Source organism: Schistocerca nitens, chromosome 2 (assembly GCF_023898315.1).
Source record: "Schistocerca nitens isolate TAMUIC-IGC-003100 chromosome 2, iqSchNite1.1, whole genome shotgun sequence".
Classification (NCBI taxonomy): Eukaryota; Metazoa; Arthropoda; class Insecta; order Orthoptera; family Acrididae; genus Schistocerca; species Schistocerca nitens.
The window spans coordinates 638,439,475-638,454,741 of NC_064615.1; the positions used below are offsets into that span (position 1 = coordinate 638,439,475).

Sequence of the window (15,267 nt, forward strand, 5' to 3'; positions counted from 1 at the left end):
CACGTCATCTTCGTGGTGTAGCAACTTTAATGGCCAGTAGTGTAGCATTTTACTAATTTTTAAGTGGAACAGATGTAACTTAAAAGATTCCAGTTGCTTGTATTTTTTTATTTACATAATGTAATGATGTTACCTACTGCTTGATTACTGACTGATTCTGTAACTGAATTTCCTTGAAGTACCAGTCCTTCTTTTTGCCATATCGTATGGACTTGATGAAGTCGACGTGCTTCTTATCTTGAGCAGGCAGTGCCTCTCTATTCACAGGTTCCACTCAGTGCAATCTCATCTTAAGCCATTAAGAGAATTTAAACGAATTTGTAGCATTGATTAACCTGCAATGCGCACTGCAATCCGACTATAGCTACTTCAGAATGACTGTTCAGGGATTGAGTTTTGTTACGTTAACACCAAGTGCTTTAATACCAAGTGGGCTGAGGCGTGAATGGGAGTTTGGATTGAGGAGGGAGACATGCTAAGGTAGTCCGTGCAGTTGTGCAAAGCCACTGTGCCAGTGTGGCGTAGTGGTTGGCGCACCTGCCTAGTGAGCAGGAGACAGGGGTTAGAATCCCAGCCTTGGTACAACTTCCATTCGTCATTTCAATCTGCATCATAGATGTCTGAGACTTGAAAAGGTCTCTATAACAATACTGTTTCATTTGACTACGCCTGCATTTCAGGCAGGATACTCCGCTTCCTTCGATGCTGAGGTGCTACGCCAATACAGTTGGAGAGTCTTTGCAGTGCTGATCTACTTTAGGAGGAATACCAAGTCAGAAGCGGCGTGAATGGAAATTTGGAATGGGTAGGGTGGCGTGCTAGGTAGTCCGTGCAATTGTGCAAAGCCGTGCCAGACTCGGCGCCTCTGCTAAGCGAGCAGGAGGCCCGGCTGCGAATCCTGGCCTCGGTACAAATTTTCATTCGTCACTTTAGTCTTGAAACGTCCCCTTAGAAAAATTAATGAATTACTGTGCTGATAAACCTCTTAGGTTATTTGATTTTCAAACAGCTGGGCAGAACTGAACGTACTTAGACATTTCTCTCTTTACTTATTTTGATCAACACTAAACTGACACACAATATTTTTAGCGCAACACAATCTGGCTTTCAACAATCCCTACAAAAGAATGGCCCTGACTAACAATTACCTACACCTTTCATGAATCACTTACTTCACAAAAATCTTCGTTACTCGAACTACCGCAATACAGAGAGCGCCAATACTGCCAGCTAAATAAAAGATTCTAACTACTGAAGGCAGTAACTACTGATAGGCATAGTTAGCAAATGAAAGATTTTTATAGAGGACAAAAAATGTATTTACCTTAATAATGTTCAAAAGTCATCAAATGTTCCAACAATGCAAACCAGCCACAGACTTCACACAGCACAGTCAGTGATTTTCATATAGAGCGCTACGTGGTGTTACCAACATAAAAATCTAAACAGCCTACTTACAGTCTGTATATGTGTATCATAGACGTCTGAGACTCAAAAAGATCTTTGAAACCATGCAGTTTCATTTAATTCAATAGATGTTCTACGACGAAAACCAAGAAAGCTAGACTGGTCTTACAGTCACACATCCGTTCCCAATCAAACACACATACATAAATCACATAACTAACTGAGGTTATGAGCAATACGCGATGCTGATACGCAAAAGAAAGGAAATAAAAACAATATACTTGGTTCTCCGCGCAATCCTTCTCCAAGACATGGCCATATGATACGCAAAAGGCAGAAAAGCAACCTGCTGAATCAGTTTAAGCACCGTTAATCATTACAAATAATAATTTCATGAAAGATGCCTGTTACAGATGGCATTCAAACTTGTTACTGAAATCTTCACTGAACCGATTTTTTCGCTGGTCTGCGACTCATACATAGCTATTCTTATTTAATTACGTTTTATCAACATAGATAATAAAAATATCCTCTTTTGCAACAGAATTTATGTTTTTGTACGAGACATGCTTTGCCTATACGTGCTATACATCTTCAGTGCTCTACAATACAAAGAAAATTATATTGCTATACTTGTTTTGACAGGAGATTCGTAGTGATTCTTTGGCAGCATATTTAAATTGAGCTAATTCTATTTGCAACTATATCATTATTCATTTATCACATATAGAGAATCAAACGGCTGCATAAAAAGAACAAAAAATGAATGTAAATAAAAAACGTATTCATAAAGATGTAAACAGAAAAAGCTAGATGGAAATAAGCTGCCAAAGAATCACTATACATTTCACATCAAAACAGGTTAATTATATACTTTTCTGTGTGTTATAGACCACTGAAGATGCCTTGCATGTACAGGCGAAACATGTTCCATACGGGCAAATAAATTCACTTGCAAAATACTGAATTTTTATTATCTACAGTGATGAAACGTAACTGAAGATAGCAACTGAAGAAACTGGTTGCAAATATTAACAGTATTCTTATTTACATTTCATTTTAGGCACTTTCATGTTTATTGTAAAGTTAACTTGAGCATCCCTTCAGTTTTCACTGAACGACAATTAAGAAAGGCTTCCACCGTTATATCTGTGAGTAAAAATGATTAATTCTCTACATTTTGACTTATGTGTTCAGTACTAGAATTGTGTTTCTGACTTCATTTGTAATGTTCTAAAAGTGGTTTTCATTAGAGCATACTCATTCTATGACAGGTCTGAGTGTGGATGTGTTGATTAATGCTCAAAATATTTGTGCAGCTACGAAGTAACTGGGAAGACGGTGTCATTCAAATAATTATTGGTGTTTTCAACTTATTATGTTCATAAAATTTTGGTTAATTTAATCGATATGGTTTCTCAAAAAGGTTCTTCAATTACAAGTAACCCCTGTACACTAGAGGATATTTTTTACTGTCTTTTCTTATTTAGATTTGCTGCTGACAGTACGACGCGTAGTGCAGTTCTAATTTCTAGCTACAGGTGAACGTAACAGCATGCGTAGAGCCTGTCGCATCAGTCATGAGCATGTGAACGTTCTCACTCTATGTTACGAACTCGACACCTTCCGTTGTTTGTTCGCAGACACAATCAAGACTGTGAGGCTGGCGTCGCAGGTGGACAAGACTTACAATGACTGGACAGCAACCCTTAGCGGCTGGGGCAAGGTGTCTGACGGTAAGAAGTGAGGGGGCGTCGCGTCGTGTGCGGCGCCTCCAAAAAGTCTTTTGTCAACCATAATACTGCCCTAAATGTATCGCTGAATTAAAGTACTACGGACAACGAACATGAAATTTTCTCTCTCTCTCTCTCTCTCTCTCTTTCCGTATCTCCTTAAAAAAAGTTCCGTCATGTAACTGTAAATTACTGCTAATTTATTTCACACAATTATGTTTTCGCATTTAGAGCCTTTCTCATGGAGATGCTGAAATGTTACAATAAATCTGACCTGTCTACGTGATATGTCAGCGTGGAAAAAACATATTTCTGGTCTTAGAAACAAGTTGACGTGTTATAAACCAGCTGTTAGAAACTCATATCCTGTAACATGATAACTGTTTTATGAGATCATAAATATGTTTCTTCGACTATAACATCAAACGTCGGTCATATATAGTTTAGCATTTCGACATCCACTTCAGAATGCCCATAAAGCCGAAATGATTATTGCTGGAATAAATGAACAGTGGTTTACAGTAATTCAATGGACATTGCTTTCAAATCACAAATATAGATATTTGCAAGACTTGGGGTAAAAGCGCATGGTTGTGATTGGACAGTCTTAGGTTAAAGCTGTGATTCACTGAAAGGTGAAACCTACAATTACTATATTAGATTGCAGTGCCTGAGTTTTTACGATTTATTTTGCAATGTGCTTCAGACATGCATGCACGTCCGAAGGAAGAGCCCCTGCTGCGGTAGACAATTGTATGAAATACAGGAAATGCACACATCAAAAACAGTTTTGCATCACCTCGGTTTCGCCCGGAACCTGTACAGAAAATTGGAACAGAGATCAACATAAACATCATTTCCGCCCTTTTTATTGCTCATGACAACAACACATTGCATGTTGTACCACTATACAGCGATACATTCAGAGGTGGTGGTCCAGACTGCTGTACACACCGGTACCTCTAATACCCAGTATCACGTCCTCTTGCATTGATGCATGCCTGTATTCGTCGTGGCATACCATCCACAAGGTCATGAAGGCACTGTTGGACCAGATTGTCCCACTCCTCCACGGCGATTCGGAACAGATCGTTCAGAGTGGTTGGTGGGTCACGTCGTTCATAAATGGCCCTTTCAGTCTATCGCAGGCATGTTCGACAGGGTTCATGTCTGGAGAATATGCAGGTCACTCTAGTCGAGTGATGTCGTTATTCCGAAAGAAGTCATTCACAAGATGTGCACGATGGGGTCGCGAATTGTCGTCCATGAAGACGAATGCCTCGCCAATATGCTGCCGATATGGTTGCACTATCGGTCGGAGGGTGGCATTCACGTATCGTACAGTGGTTACGGCGCCTTCCATGACCAGCAGCGGCGTACGTCGGCCCCACATAATGCCACCCCAAAACAGCAGGGAACCTCCACCTTGCTGCACTCGCTGGACAGTGTGTTTAAGGCGTTCAGCCTGACCGGGTTGCCTCCAAACATGTCTCCGACGATTGTCTGGTTGAAGGCATATGCGACACTCATCGGTGAAGAGAACGTGATGCCAATCCCGAGCGGTCCATTCGGCTGTTGTTGGGCCCATCTATACCGCGCTGCATGGTGTCCTGTACCGCGCTGCATGGTGCCGTGGTTGCAAAGATCGCCATAGACGTCGGGAGTGAAGTTCCGCATCATGCAGCCTATTGCGCACAGTTTGAGTCGTAACACGACGTCCTGTGGCTGCACGAAAAGCATTATTCAACATGGTTGCCTTGCTGTCAGGGTTCCTCCGACCCATAGTCCGTAGGTAGAAGTCATCCACTGCAGTAGTAGCCCTTGGGCGGCCTGAGCGAGGCATGTCATCGACAGTTCCTGTCTGTATCTCCTCCATGTCCGAACAACATCGCTTTGGTTCACCCCGAGACGCCTGGACAGTTCCCTTGTTGAGAGCCCTTCCTGACACAAAGTAACAATGCGGACACGATCGAACTGCGGTATTTATCGTCTAGGCATGGTTGAACTACAGACAACACGAGGTGTAAACGTCCTTCCTGGTGGAAGGACTTGAACTGATCGGCTGTCGGATCCGCTCCGTCTATTAGGCTCTGTTCGTGCTTGGTTGTTTACATCTTTCGACGGGTTTAGTGACATCCCTGAACAAAGGGACTGTCTCTGTGATACAATATCCACACTCAATGTCTATCTCCAGAAGTTCTTTTAACTGGGGTGATGCAAAACTTTTTTTTGAAATGTGGACATGCATCTCTGAAGGACATTGCGGAGTACATCGTAAAAAAGGCACTGTGATATAAGTATTTCATGCCAAGACAAGGCAGCGACAACAATCGTTAAGTCCATCCCTGTGTGGGAATCACAGCAATTGTGCGAATATTGGACGAAGACACACGGCAACATATGGAAGTTTTGGGTCAGTCCGGGAAGTGTGCTCGGATGGCAGAGGCGGCTACGGCGACCGATCGCGTTATGCGGCAAATCCGGATTCGAGTCCCGGTCCGGCACAAATTTTCATTGCCCTCAGTAGATTGCCCAGCTGGAGTCTGGTCTTATTCGCAAATACGAATACATTCCTTGCAAAGTTAAATTGATAAGTTAAGAAAACGCACCAAAGAAAGTTTGCTGAATTACAAACTAGTTGTAATTCACGTCTTGCAAAAGACGTTAAAACGTTCTACGAACGATGTTTCAGAGTCACAAACCGTGAGCCCTACGCTGCTGTACGTAGACCTGGTCGTCATCCCCAATGAAGACTGTGAAGAGGCCTTTCCAGGAGCCATCAGCATCGACCACATTTGCACAAGGGGTGCCACAAATGAAAGTCCTTGTAATGTAAGTATCGTCTCTATGGAAGACGCAACATAATGCAGGCATAGTAACACCTCATTTTCCTGATTATATCCCCTTTCCGCACAATCACACGTAGCTAGTACGTTGCACCATCGTACTCGCCTCGCACAATACACACTTAAAGACAGAAAATGTTTGATGATAAAATTCTTTTACTCTCGTGTTGTTCGTATCTGTGTCGGGCTAGGAGTCAAACTGAGAGAACTGAGGCAGTGCCAACACGACTGACCCTCACTAGCGCGCCTCACAGGTCTGCCCCAGAGGAAATGGAATAAGTGGTAGTTAGTCGGCCGCTGTGGCTGAGCGGTTCTAGGCGCTTCAGGCTGGAACCGTGCGACCGCTACGGTCGCAGGCTCCAATCCTGCCTCGGGCACGGATATGTGTGATGTCCTTAGGTTACTTAGGTTTAAGTAGTTCTAAGTTCTAGGGAACTCATGACCTCAGATGTTAAGTCCCATAGTGCTCAGAGCCATTTGAACCATTTTGAGTGGTAGTTATCTTTTTAATATAAGTTCTGAATCGAAGTACATTCTAACTAACCTATACTTGAATGACCCTCGAACAAACTCATTTCGACTGAGCACTTCTTCATGTGACCTTCAAAGTTTGATACAAACCTCTGGCGATGCTCTCTGTTCATAGGTACTAGAATTGTACCACAGACTGCCCACAAGCATCAAAACGATAGCTTCGTTTAAAGTGGAGTACATAGTGATCGGAGAAACATACAAGGATATGAGCACTGCAACCGAGCACAGATCACCCAAAATACACATCGGATCAAAATCTGACGTTTATCATTATTTATAAAACATGCTACATATCATATATGAAAGCCCATTGCACTGCTTGCATTATTAGCAGAAGACAATCGGTTGGAAGTTATCGAACCTTAGCTCCTAGGGAATAAGGTAGGCAAATCGGTCACTGGAGTGTGGCAACAGTAGAGTCTTCGTGTTTTGTCTGACATACGGGAAACAACGGTAAAACATTTCAAGGATGACCGGCGATAGGTCCGCATATCTTGCAGTGGTAAAACGTGAATCTCATGCCTAATGGTGCAGCCTGAAAGAAAATCTTCATTCTAGTTATAACAGAAAACGACAGCCTACGTTTTCTTACCTTTTCAAAAATTGCCTAACTATGCACAAATACCCCTCACCTGAATAATCGGGAGGTTGCTGTGTATACAGGGTGTCCCGGAAGGAGGCGCCTTGCCACGGTTCGCACGGCTTTCCCCGTCGAAGGTTCGAGTCCTCTCTCGGGCACGGATGTGTTTGTTGTCCTTTGCGTAAGTTAGTTTGGGTTAGATTAAGTAGTGTGTAAGCCTAGGGACCAATGACGTCAGAAATTTGGTTCCACAGGAACTTATCACAACCACCGGAAGGAATCGTCGCACAAAGTTTCAATTTGCCAAACAGCATGCACTCTGCTAGAGAATGAAAGATTCATTGTGGAACTAATCCAATAGACTTCGGCTAAGCCTTTTCTCTACAGTACGCTTTCTTCATGGACGGACAGTCCGACAAGGCAAGCAGGAAAGCGCCTGTATTATTTGGGACGCAGAAGAGAAGTAGTGCCTAACAGAGATACCTTTTATGTTATTCGACAAATGATCAAAGGTTTTCGTTGCTGCATATTGAACTAATTTCTGAGCAACTAACAGCTTTAATAATGGGTAATAAACATCATTTTCCCTCTAATGCTGTAGGTTACTGTTCTGAAATTGTGATGGGTTATTTATGGGGAATTTCATTAGAGAATATATTTATAGTAACGGCACAGGTAACGCCTAGCCCCTTGAATTGAAGAGGCACATACATGACGGCCGGGGCTGAAGACCACATTATTCTTACTGCTCGCTTTTATGCTGTCAGTATTTCCTTTCCAAGTGGTGAGTTACCCCAGATAATTATTTCTTAAGACATTATTGAGTGGCTGTATGCAAAATATATCACAGGTTAACTCGTTTGTGTCCAAGATCAGCAATTATACAAAGAGCGAAAGTAGCTGCACTTTGCGAAGCTCAGTAACATGCTTCTTTTATTTCAAGTTTTCATCAATATGTGCACTCAATATTTGAAGCATTTTACCCACTTATTGACTCCTGCTCATGTGCTACGTGAGTTGTTGGTATGGCTCTATTTGTTGTACAGAACTGAATAAAGCGTGTCTTTTCCAAACATGAGGAGAGTCCGTTTTCTGAGAAACATTTAATCATTCTTTTCAAAACATCATTTAAAATTTCTTCTGTCGCTTTCTCGCTAATGGGACTATTTTTAAGGCTAATATCGATGTGAATTTTAAAATTTTGCCGGAGAATTAAAAGATCAAACAAATATTGTGAATTTCAACAGGTCGTCGTAAAATATATTCCACGATATTTCCACTGCGCACCTACCAGTCATCTTCAGGTGAGCCATCGAAGACTAGCGAAGACGTCCTTCGTCCACCAACGTACGAGGGCGTGCTGAAAACTAATACCTCCGAAGTTTTTATTCTGTTCTCAAAATCGTTTGAGCTATTACATTTCACTCACATTAATTAGTAGCTCGACTTACCTCTTCACTGACGCAAGTTTCAACCCTCTGACGGTAGAGGGTTCCGAATCTTAGCGTGCAACGCGGCGGTGTGTGACGTAACTATGTCGGCGTGTGAGAAACAGCATGCTGTTATCAAGTTTCGAATTCGAAGAGTTCGTTCAGACATGGAACACTCTCTCCTTCAGCATTACAATGAAGACCACACATGAGCACTGCAACAATCCCGTGCCTTGTGTTCACTGTCATCGACCATCCTCCATACAGTCCAGACCTGACCGCATCTGATTTCCATTTGGTTCCAAAGCTTAAAGAACACCTTCGAGGACTTCACTTTGATAGTGATCAACTGATGCAAGCAGAGGTGAGGTTGTGACTCCATCAACAAAGTCAAACATCCTACAGTATCAACAAGCAGGTCTCTCGCTGGAGAAATTTTGTTCGTCAGCGGAGTGGCTGTACTCAGAATTATATACGTAGACAAGAAAAATAGAGACGTAGAATGTTAATTAAGTTAGTTTTATTTAAAAAGCTTTAAGGGTTCCCACATAAAAAATTCGGAAGCATTACTTTTCAGCACGCCCTCGTTCAGTATAGCGCACTGTGAGTATTCCGCGCATGCGTCAAATCAAACTGACAGACAAACGAGCGCCGCGACCGTCGCCACACTCTGTCGTCTTGGATTAGAGCAGATCTTGCAGATGACAGGGTTCCATGCGCTGTCCAATTGGCAGCCGCTATCACGGTTCATCAGCTTTTCCTTCGGGCGAATTTCCACGGGTATTTTAATAATGGAGTCCCAAAAAGATGTTACAGTGGTCAGCATCACTATTTTTACTCCACTGGATGTCCAATGGAAATACGATGTTCAGCAAAGCGGACTTGCTTGGTTACAAACAGCGACTGCAGCGTTGATGTTCAGCGGAGCGTTCTTTCACGGTGCATGTGGTCTAGCGTACGTAAGACATACCACATTGATATTTTGTTGATTCAAGCCTTCCGCAATAACAAATCGTTCTTCACTGATCCCACAAAGTCTGCAATGACAGAGTGGCAATGGAGAGGACTGCTGAGTTCCGTGGTTCCACCAGAGAGGGCGCTCCCGCCGGGTTATGTAGTCCGTCAACATGATTTTGGCACATTTGCGAAAACTCACGGTGTTCTATACTGTATATTGCGGGAGGGAGGACTTCTTCATCAGTCTTCGATGGCTCACCTGGCACCCAGCTGAAATATCGTGGAATGCATTGTACGGCGAGTGGCTGCAATGCGAAATTTGTTTAAGCAACGCTAGTATCTACGATAATGATATAAGCTGAAGACAAATGAATTAAAATTTGTGTCACGGCCAGGACTCGAACCTGTACCTCCATGCTTAGTTCACAGAAATGCTGACCATTACACCATCGGTGACCGTTGCGCCATAGTAACTAGATGGTCAATAGTGCTGCACGAACTACCCCCAGTAGAACGCCCTCCCCAACACAAAATTCAGTTCATATCTTCAGCCTATTTTTCCTCTCAATCGTCACTTTTGCCAGGGCTACCCGGCATTGGAATAACACTCCAGCGTTGGACGTAATGGGGAAGTCCTGTATAAGATCACCTGTAGTGCAGGTACGCTCGACGCTGCGATGCTATTCCAATGCCGGAGAGCCCTGGCAATAGTGACAATTTAGGGAGAAAATAAGCTGAAGGTATAAATTGAAGTGAGTGTTGGGTAGGGCATTACACGTGGGTAGTTTGTGCAGGACTGTTAACCAAAGAGTTGCGGTAGTCTTAAGGGTCAGCATTTCTGCCTAATAAGCAAAAGACGCGAATTCGAGCCACGGCCCCGGCTGAAGTTTTAATTCATTTCTTCAGCTTCTGTCATTATGGCAGATAAAGATGAGACTTAAATGTCTCTGGAAGAATTTAATTATAACACAAGTATCGTTTGCAAAAAAGTTCTAATTCGGCTGTAAAGCTATCAGTTCCTTAAAACTCGACCTTTCTAAGAGAGTAATATGCTCTACACAATCAAACGTCTTTGAAACATAAAATATCAACTGTGCGATATCTTATTATTTAAGACTTGTATTGGTTGATCGATGTTAAAAACTGTGGGTGACGTAGTGAGACATGAGATAATTATGCCCTATTGCTTGGACTGTGCGGCAACATCAAATATCATAAGAAAAGCATCAAAGTTGACTGTAAAAGAAAGAAACAAAAGCGAGACCGTTGGCGTGAGATTCACTACCAAAAAGTAAGCACCGTGACAGAAGATCTTAACACAGATACACAAGGAGAGTGAGGCCGGTTCATCTAGCGCTCCAGCACACAGTTTTAATGTGCTGCAATGTACCGTAAAGTTACCGTTACAGATGCTATATAACCTGACATACTAGGATACAGACGACAGTGCTCAACTGAGCCTATGTACCCTTGTTCTGAATGTGTCACTAAACTACCCCGGCGTGGGACTTCCTCTGTATTCTCTTGACGTCGGAACCTCTAAGGCATTTCATCATTTGGAGACAAACAAATGTGAGAAGCAGTATGACAGATATTATGGCATTTCCTTCATGATTATAAGGTGGATTAAACGAAATTACATCAACTATTTTGTAACAAGCCTTGGAATGCATATGCTGTCACTCTTCGTCTTCGTTCAAGTCATCGATCAAACTACATTGTATTGTTCATGGTGAATGCATATCTTAAAGCAGTTTGAACAAAATTCTAGTGCTGCAGCCGTTGTCAGTAAATATAGCTACCCAGTCTCCTTACTGTATCTGTGTTAAGATCTTCAGTTACAGTAGTGAATCGTTTTGCAACGACCTTGCTTATGTCTTCTTGTTTCACTCAATTTTGATCCTTTGCTTATTATATTAGATGCTTCTGTAGACTATAGAAACACAGTTCATGAAATATGACGTATCAGTGGGGAGCGCAGAAATGGCGACAGGTGAAGGTTAGTAGAGATTCGTGTGTCTGTGAAAAGATCTATGCGCCAAGCATACAACATCTACCGCAGTCACACGCTGCAAAAAGTTCTGACAGAGAACGCCAGAAAATTCTGGTCTTACGTAAAATCGCTAAGCGGGTCTAAGGCTTCCATTCAATTCCTTGTTAACTAGTCTGGTGTAGCAGTTGAAGATAGCAAAACGAAAGCCGAAGTTTTACATTTCATGTTCAAGAAATCGTTCACACAGGCGTATCGTACACACATACCGCCATTTGACCATAGGACAGACTCCCGTATGGACGACATAGTAATAAGCATACCTGGCGTAGGGACACAACCGAAATATTTTAAAGCAGGTCCGGAGAGAATCCCGAGTGTTAGGGATCCGTACCAGGTCGGATTGAAGGAAGACACCGAAGCAATTCAGAGGCGGACTGCTAGATTTCTTACCGGTAAGTGGTACCGTAATGCTTCAGGAACTCAAATGGGAATCCCTGGAGGGAAGACATTTTTTTCGCAGAACTCTATAGAGAAAATTTAGAGAACTGGCATTTGAAGCTGACTGCCGAACGATTCTACTGCCGCCAATATACATTGCACATGAGGACCACGAAAAGAAGATACGAGGAATTAGGACTCATACTGAGGCATGTAGACAGTCGTTTTCCCCTCGCTCTATTTGCGTGCGGAACAGGAAAGGAAATGACAAGTAGTGGTACAAGGGTACGCCACGCACCGTACGGTGGCCTGCGGAGTACCTATGAAGATATAGATGTAGATATAACATTTCTCGCTGTCACATCCGCAATTGTAACACGAAAAACTAATCTGGGGAATGTAGCACTGTGCTTACATGCCTTGGACATACTGCCACGCAGAACTCTTGACATACTTCTACCAATGAGCAAAATTCCTCGCATGTTCGTTCTAAAAGTATGCAGGGTTATTTATAAGGACCTCTGAGGTTTCAGATGACTGCCTGAAAAATGCGAGACATAAGGAAACGGACACATATCAGTGGATAGAGCATCTGTTCAGGTGGTGTTTTGTACTAGGCGTAGTGATGTAGTTGTAGAGCGCAGGTGCGACCGCTAATATAGAAAAGTTACCACGCTGGTATTGCCGCATTGCATTAGTTTGCGACTGGAGGCAGGCAAATCAGTGAACAGATTTCCAAAGTAGTCTGTAGTATTTTACCCTTCCCGGGCGGCGTCAACAGCAACTGCGACTGAGTAACGCTCACGTATTGACGTTTGCTGCGTCATAAGCAGTGCCCATTCGAGCACCTATAATGTGAGTAGAAACTTGAGAGGTGCTCTATCCACTGACATTTATCTATGTTCTGCACGTCTCAGAGTTCTCATGAAGTCGACTTCTGTCAGATTTATCCTTTCCAATCAGAGTTCGAGCCATCATACTGCAATATTTACATTCGTTGAAATTCAAGCATCTATCGTACACAAATTCAGAGCTTTAAATGTAAATTGTCTTAACGAGTTGCTCATCAGTCACGTTTCCGCATTTTAAAATAACTTTTATTTGGTATTACCCATTCGAGCTAGGATACTTCATTTGTGAACATGATCTTTTCACAGTCCCACTACTTGTGGCGTTTATGTAACATCTGTATTTGTGTAAGGCAGGCGACATAATGTTTTCTGTGTGTCTTAGGGCGACAGCGGCGGCCCTCTGGTAGTACTAGAGGAAGACGGCGAAATCACGCAAGTGGGCGTGGTGTCTTTTGGGTCTGACTACGGCTGTTCACTTGGGTACCCAGGAGCCTACGCGCGCGTCACCACCTACATCGACTGGATCAACGAGAACTCAGTCCACGGTGGGCGCTGAGCTCGCTGCAGATGAGCAAGTAGATCCACTTTGTACACCAAGACAATAAACAACGCTGGTAAAAGAAGTTCATAGTTGCCATTTCATTTAACCTCGTCCTTTGTCGAGCCTTCCTAGTGTTCGGGTATGTTCGAGCTGTAATAAAGGTAAGAGCGTCCATGAGAGCAGCGACTCAAACAAAGTGTGGTTGTCGGCTTTATATAAGGCATTCATAACGGAGTTTCAGCGACAGCATCGAGCGACAGCATCGAGTCGAGTGTTGACCAGTGCGTTTGTTCTGCCTTGGGACTAGAAGCCAAGGTAGTCCTAAATTTCTCACGTAACCTTATCCACCTATTCCACACTGTATTACAAAAGAGATAAATGGGAAGGTCGTCAGATTGTCAAAAGTGAACATTTAGGCGTCGACGGTTCCAGAAAAGTAACAGATAACTGCTGCACTGAAATTTTCCACATTGCTTGGGAAATGTAGACGGAAAACAAGTTAGAATTATTTGCCCTTCCCGTTATGGCTCTATGTTCAGATCCTACAGACATAATGTTCGATTGTGTTACTGGAAATGGTTGATGCCAAATGTAATTAGATAAATAATAAATTAATTAACGGAAGGCATCAGTTACGTACGACAAAAAAATTTCAAATTAGGATGTCATGATCAAGAAGATTTGATGAATTTGTGTTTGCCATAACGTGTTGTATGAATAATATTGGTCAAAAGAGAAAAAAAATATTTAGATGTGACTGACGACACAGTGAAATAACCTTGCTCACTGCAGAATTTAATATGTGGTGGAGAAAATGTGGAACATTGTACTACAGTGAAAACAACTTCAAACTAGTAAACGTATCTCTCATTCTACTTTCAACTGGGAAACCAGTTGGAGGACATTGTTTAGTAGACGGTTAGACACTGAAAATAGTATTTACGCGCCTCGGCAAAGGTTGGTTGGTTGGTTTTGGGGAAGGAGACCAGACAGCGTGGTCATCGGTCTCATCGGATTAGGGAAGGATGGGGAAGGAAGTCGGCCGTGCCCTTTCAGAGGAACCATCCCGGCATTTGCCTGGAGTGATTTAGGGAAATCACGGAAAACCTAAATCAGGATGCTCGAACGTGGGATTGAACCGTCGTCCTCCCGAATGCGAGTCCAGTGTCTAACCACTGCGCCACCTCGCTCGGTCCTCGGCAAAGGCTACCACAATAATAAGTAACTCCCCTCCTGTGCGGGAATCCAATGATTGTGGAAGTGCATAATGTGGACACAGGGTGACATATAGAGGTTTGGGTCGATTCTGGAAGCACGATCAGATAGCTGAAGTGGTAAGGCGACCGCTCAGGAATTTCACAAATTTTCATATGTCGGCAATAACTTGTACAACTGTAGTCTCAATGTATTCGTAACTAAGAATACATTTCTTTTGCCAAATTAACAGGCTGTAAATGTTTGCGACCTCTTCGGAACTTATCTTTGCCGCAGTCTAATGTTATTTATTACAGTTATTATTGTGAAAAGGAAAACTTTTTCGCATACATGTTGCTTTCAGTTAAACTGTTACTTCCGTTCAATACTTATCTACAACGAATATAATTGTGATGGTTATACCCTTTCCGTTCCTGCGATGCAAGCCTCTCAGACACATCAGCAGTAAAACTTCCGGCATAGATTTTCGGCACTAGCGAAAAAACTTAAAGCAGTAGTTATCGATGGTCTTACGACTGTTCAGCTTCTAAACGTAGTCCAGAGCGCTGCTCCAACATAAACACTGCTACGGCAATGCCATGTACGATTTTCGCTGCTACGCTACTTCTAGTATCGCTCTTGTCGTTTGGCCGGCCGCGGTGGCCGTGCGGTTCTGGCGCTGCACTCCGGAACTGCGGGGCTGCTACGGTCGCAGGTTCGAATCCTGCCTCGGGCATGGGTGTGTGTGATGTCCTTCGGTTAG

General features: G+C 43.0%; 1 protein-coding gene across 1 annotated transcript in view; it reads left to right on the forward strand.

The window, feature by feature from the left end:
• Positions 1-13,392, forward strand: part of LOC126234532 (brachyurin-like) — a 55,086-nt gene extending 41,694 nt beyond the window's left edge. Inside the window, exons 5-7 of the mRNA XM_049943228.1 lie at positions 3,051-3,143; positions 5,833-5,972; positions 13,152-13,392. Coding sequence (XP_049799185.1) covers positions 3,051-3,143; positions 5,833-5,972; positions 13,152-13,325 — 407 coding nt within the window. The 3' untranslated portion in view covers positions 13,326-13,392. The remainder of the gene's footprint in view (positions 1-3,050; positions 3,144-5,832; positions 5,973-13,151) is intronic.
• The last annotated feature ends 1,875 nt before the right edge of the window (positions 13,393-15,267 follow it).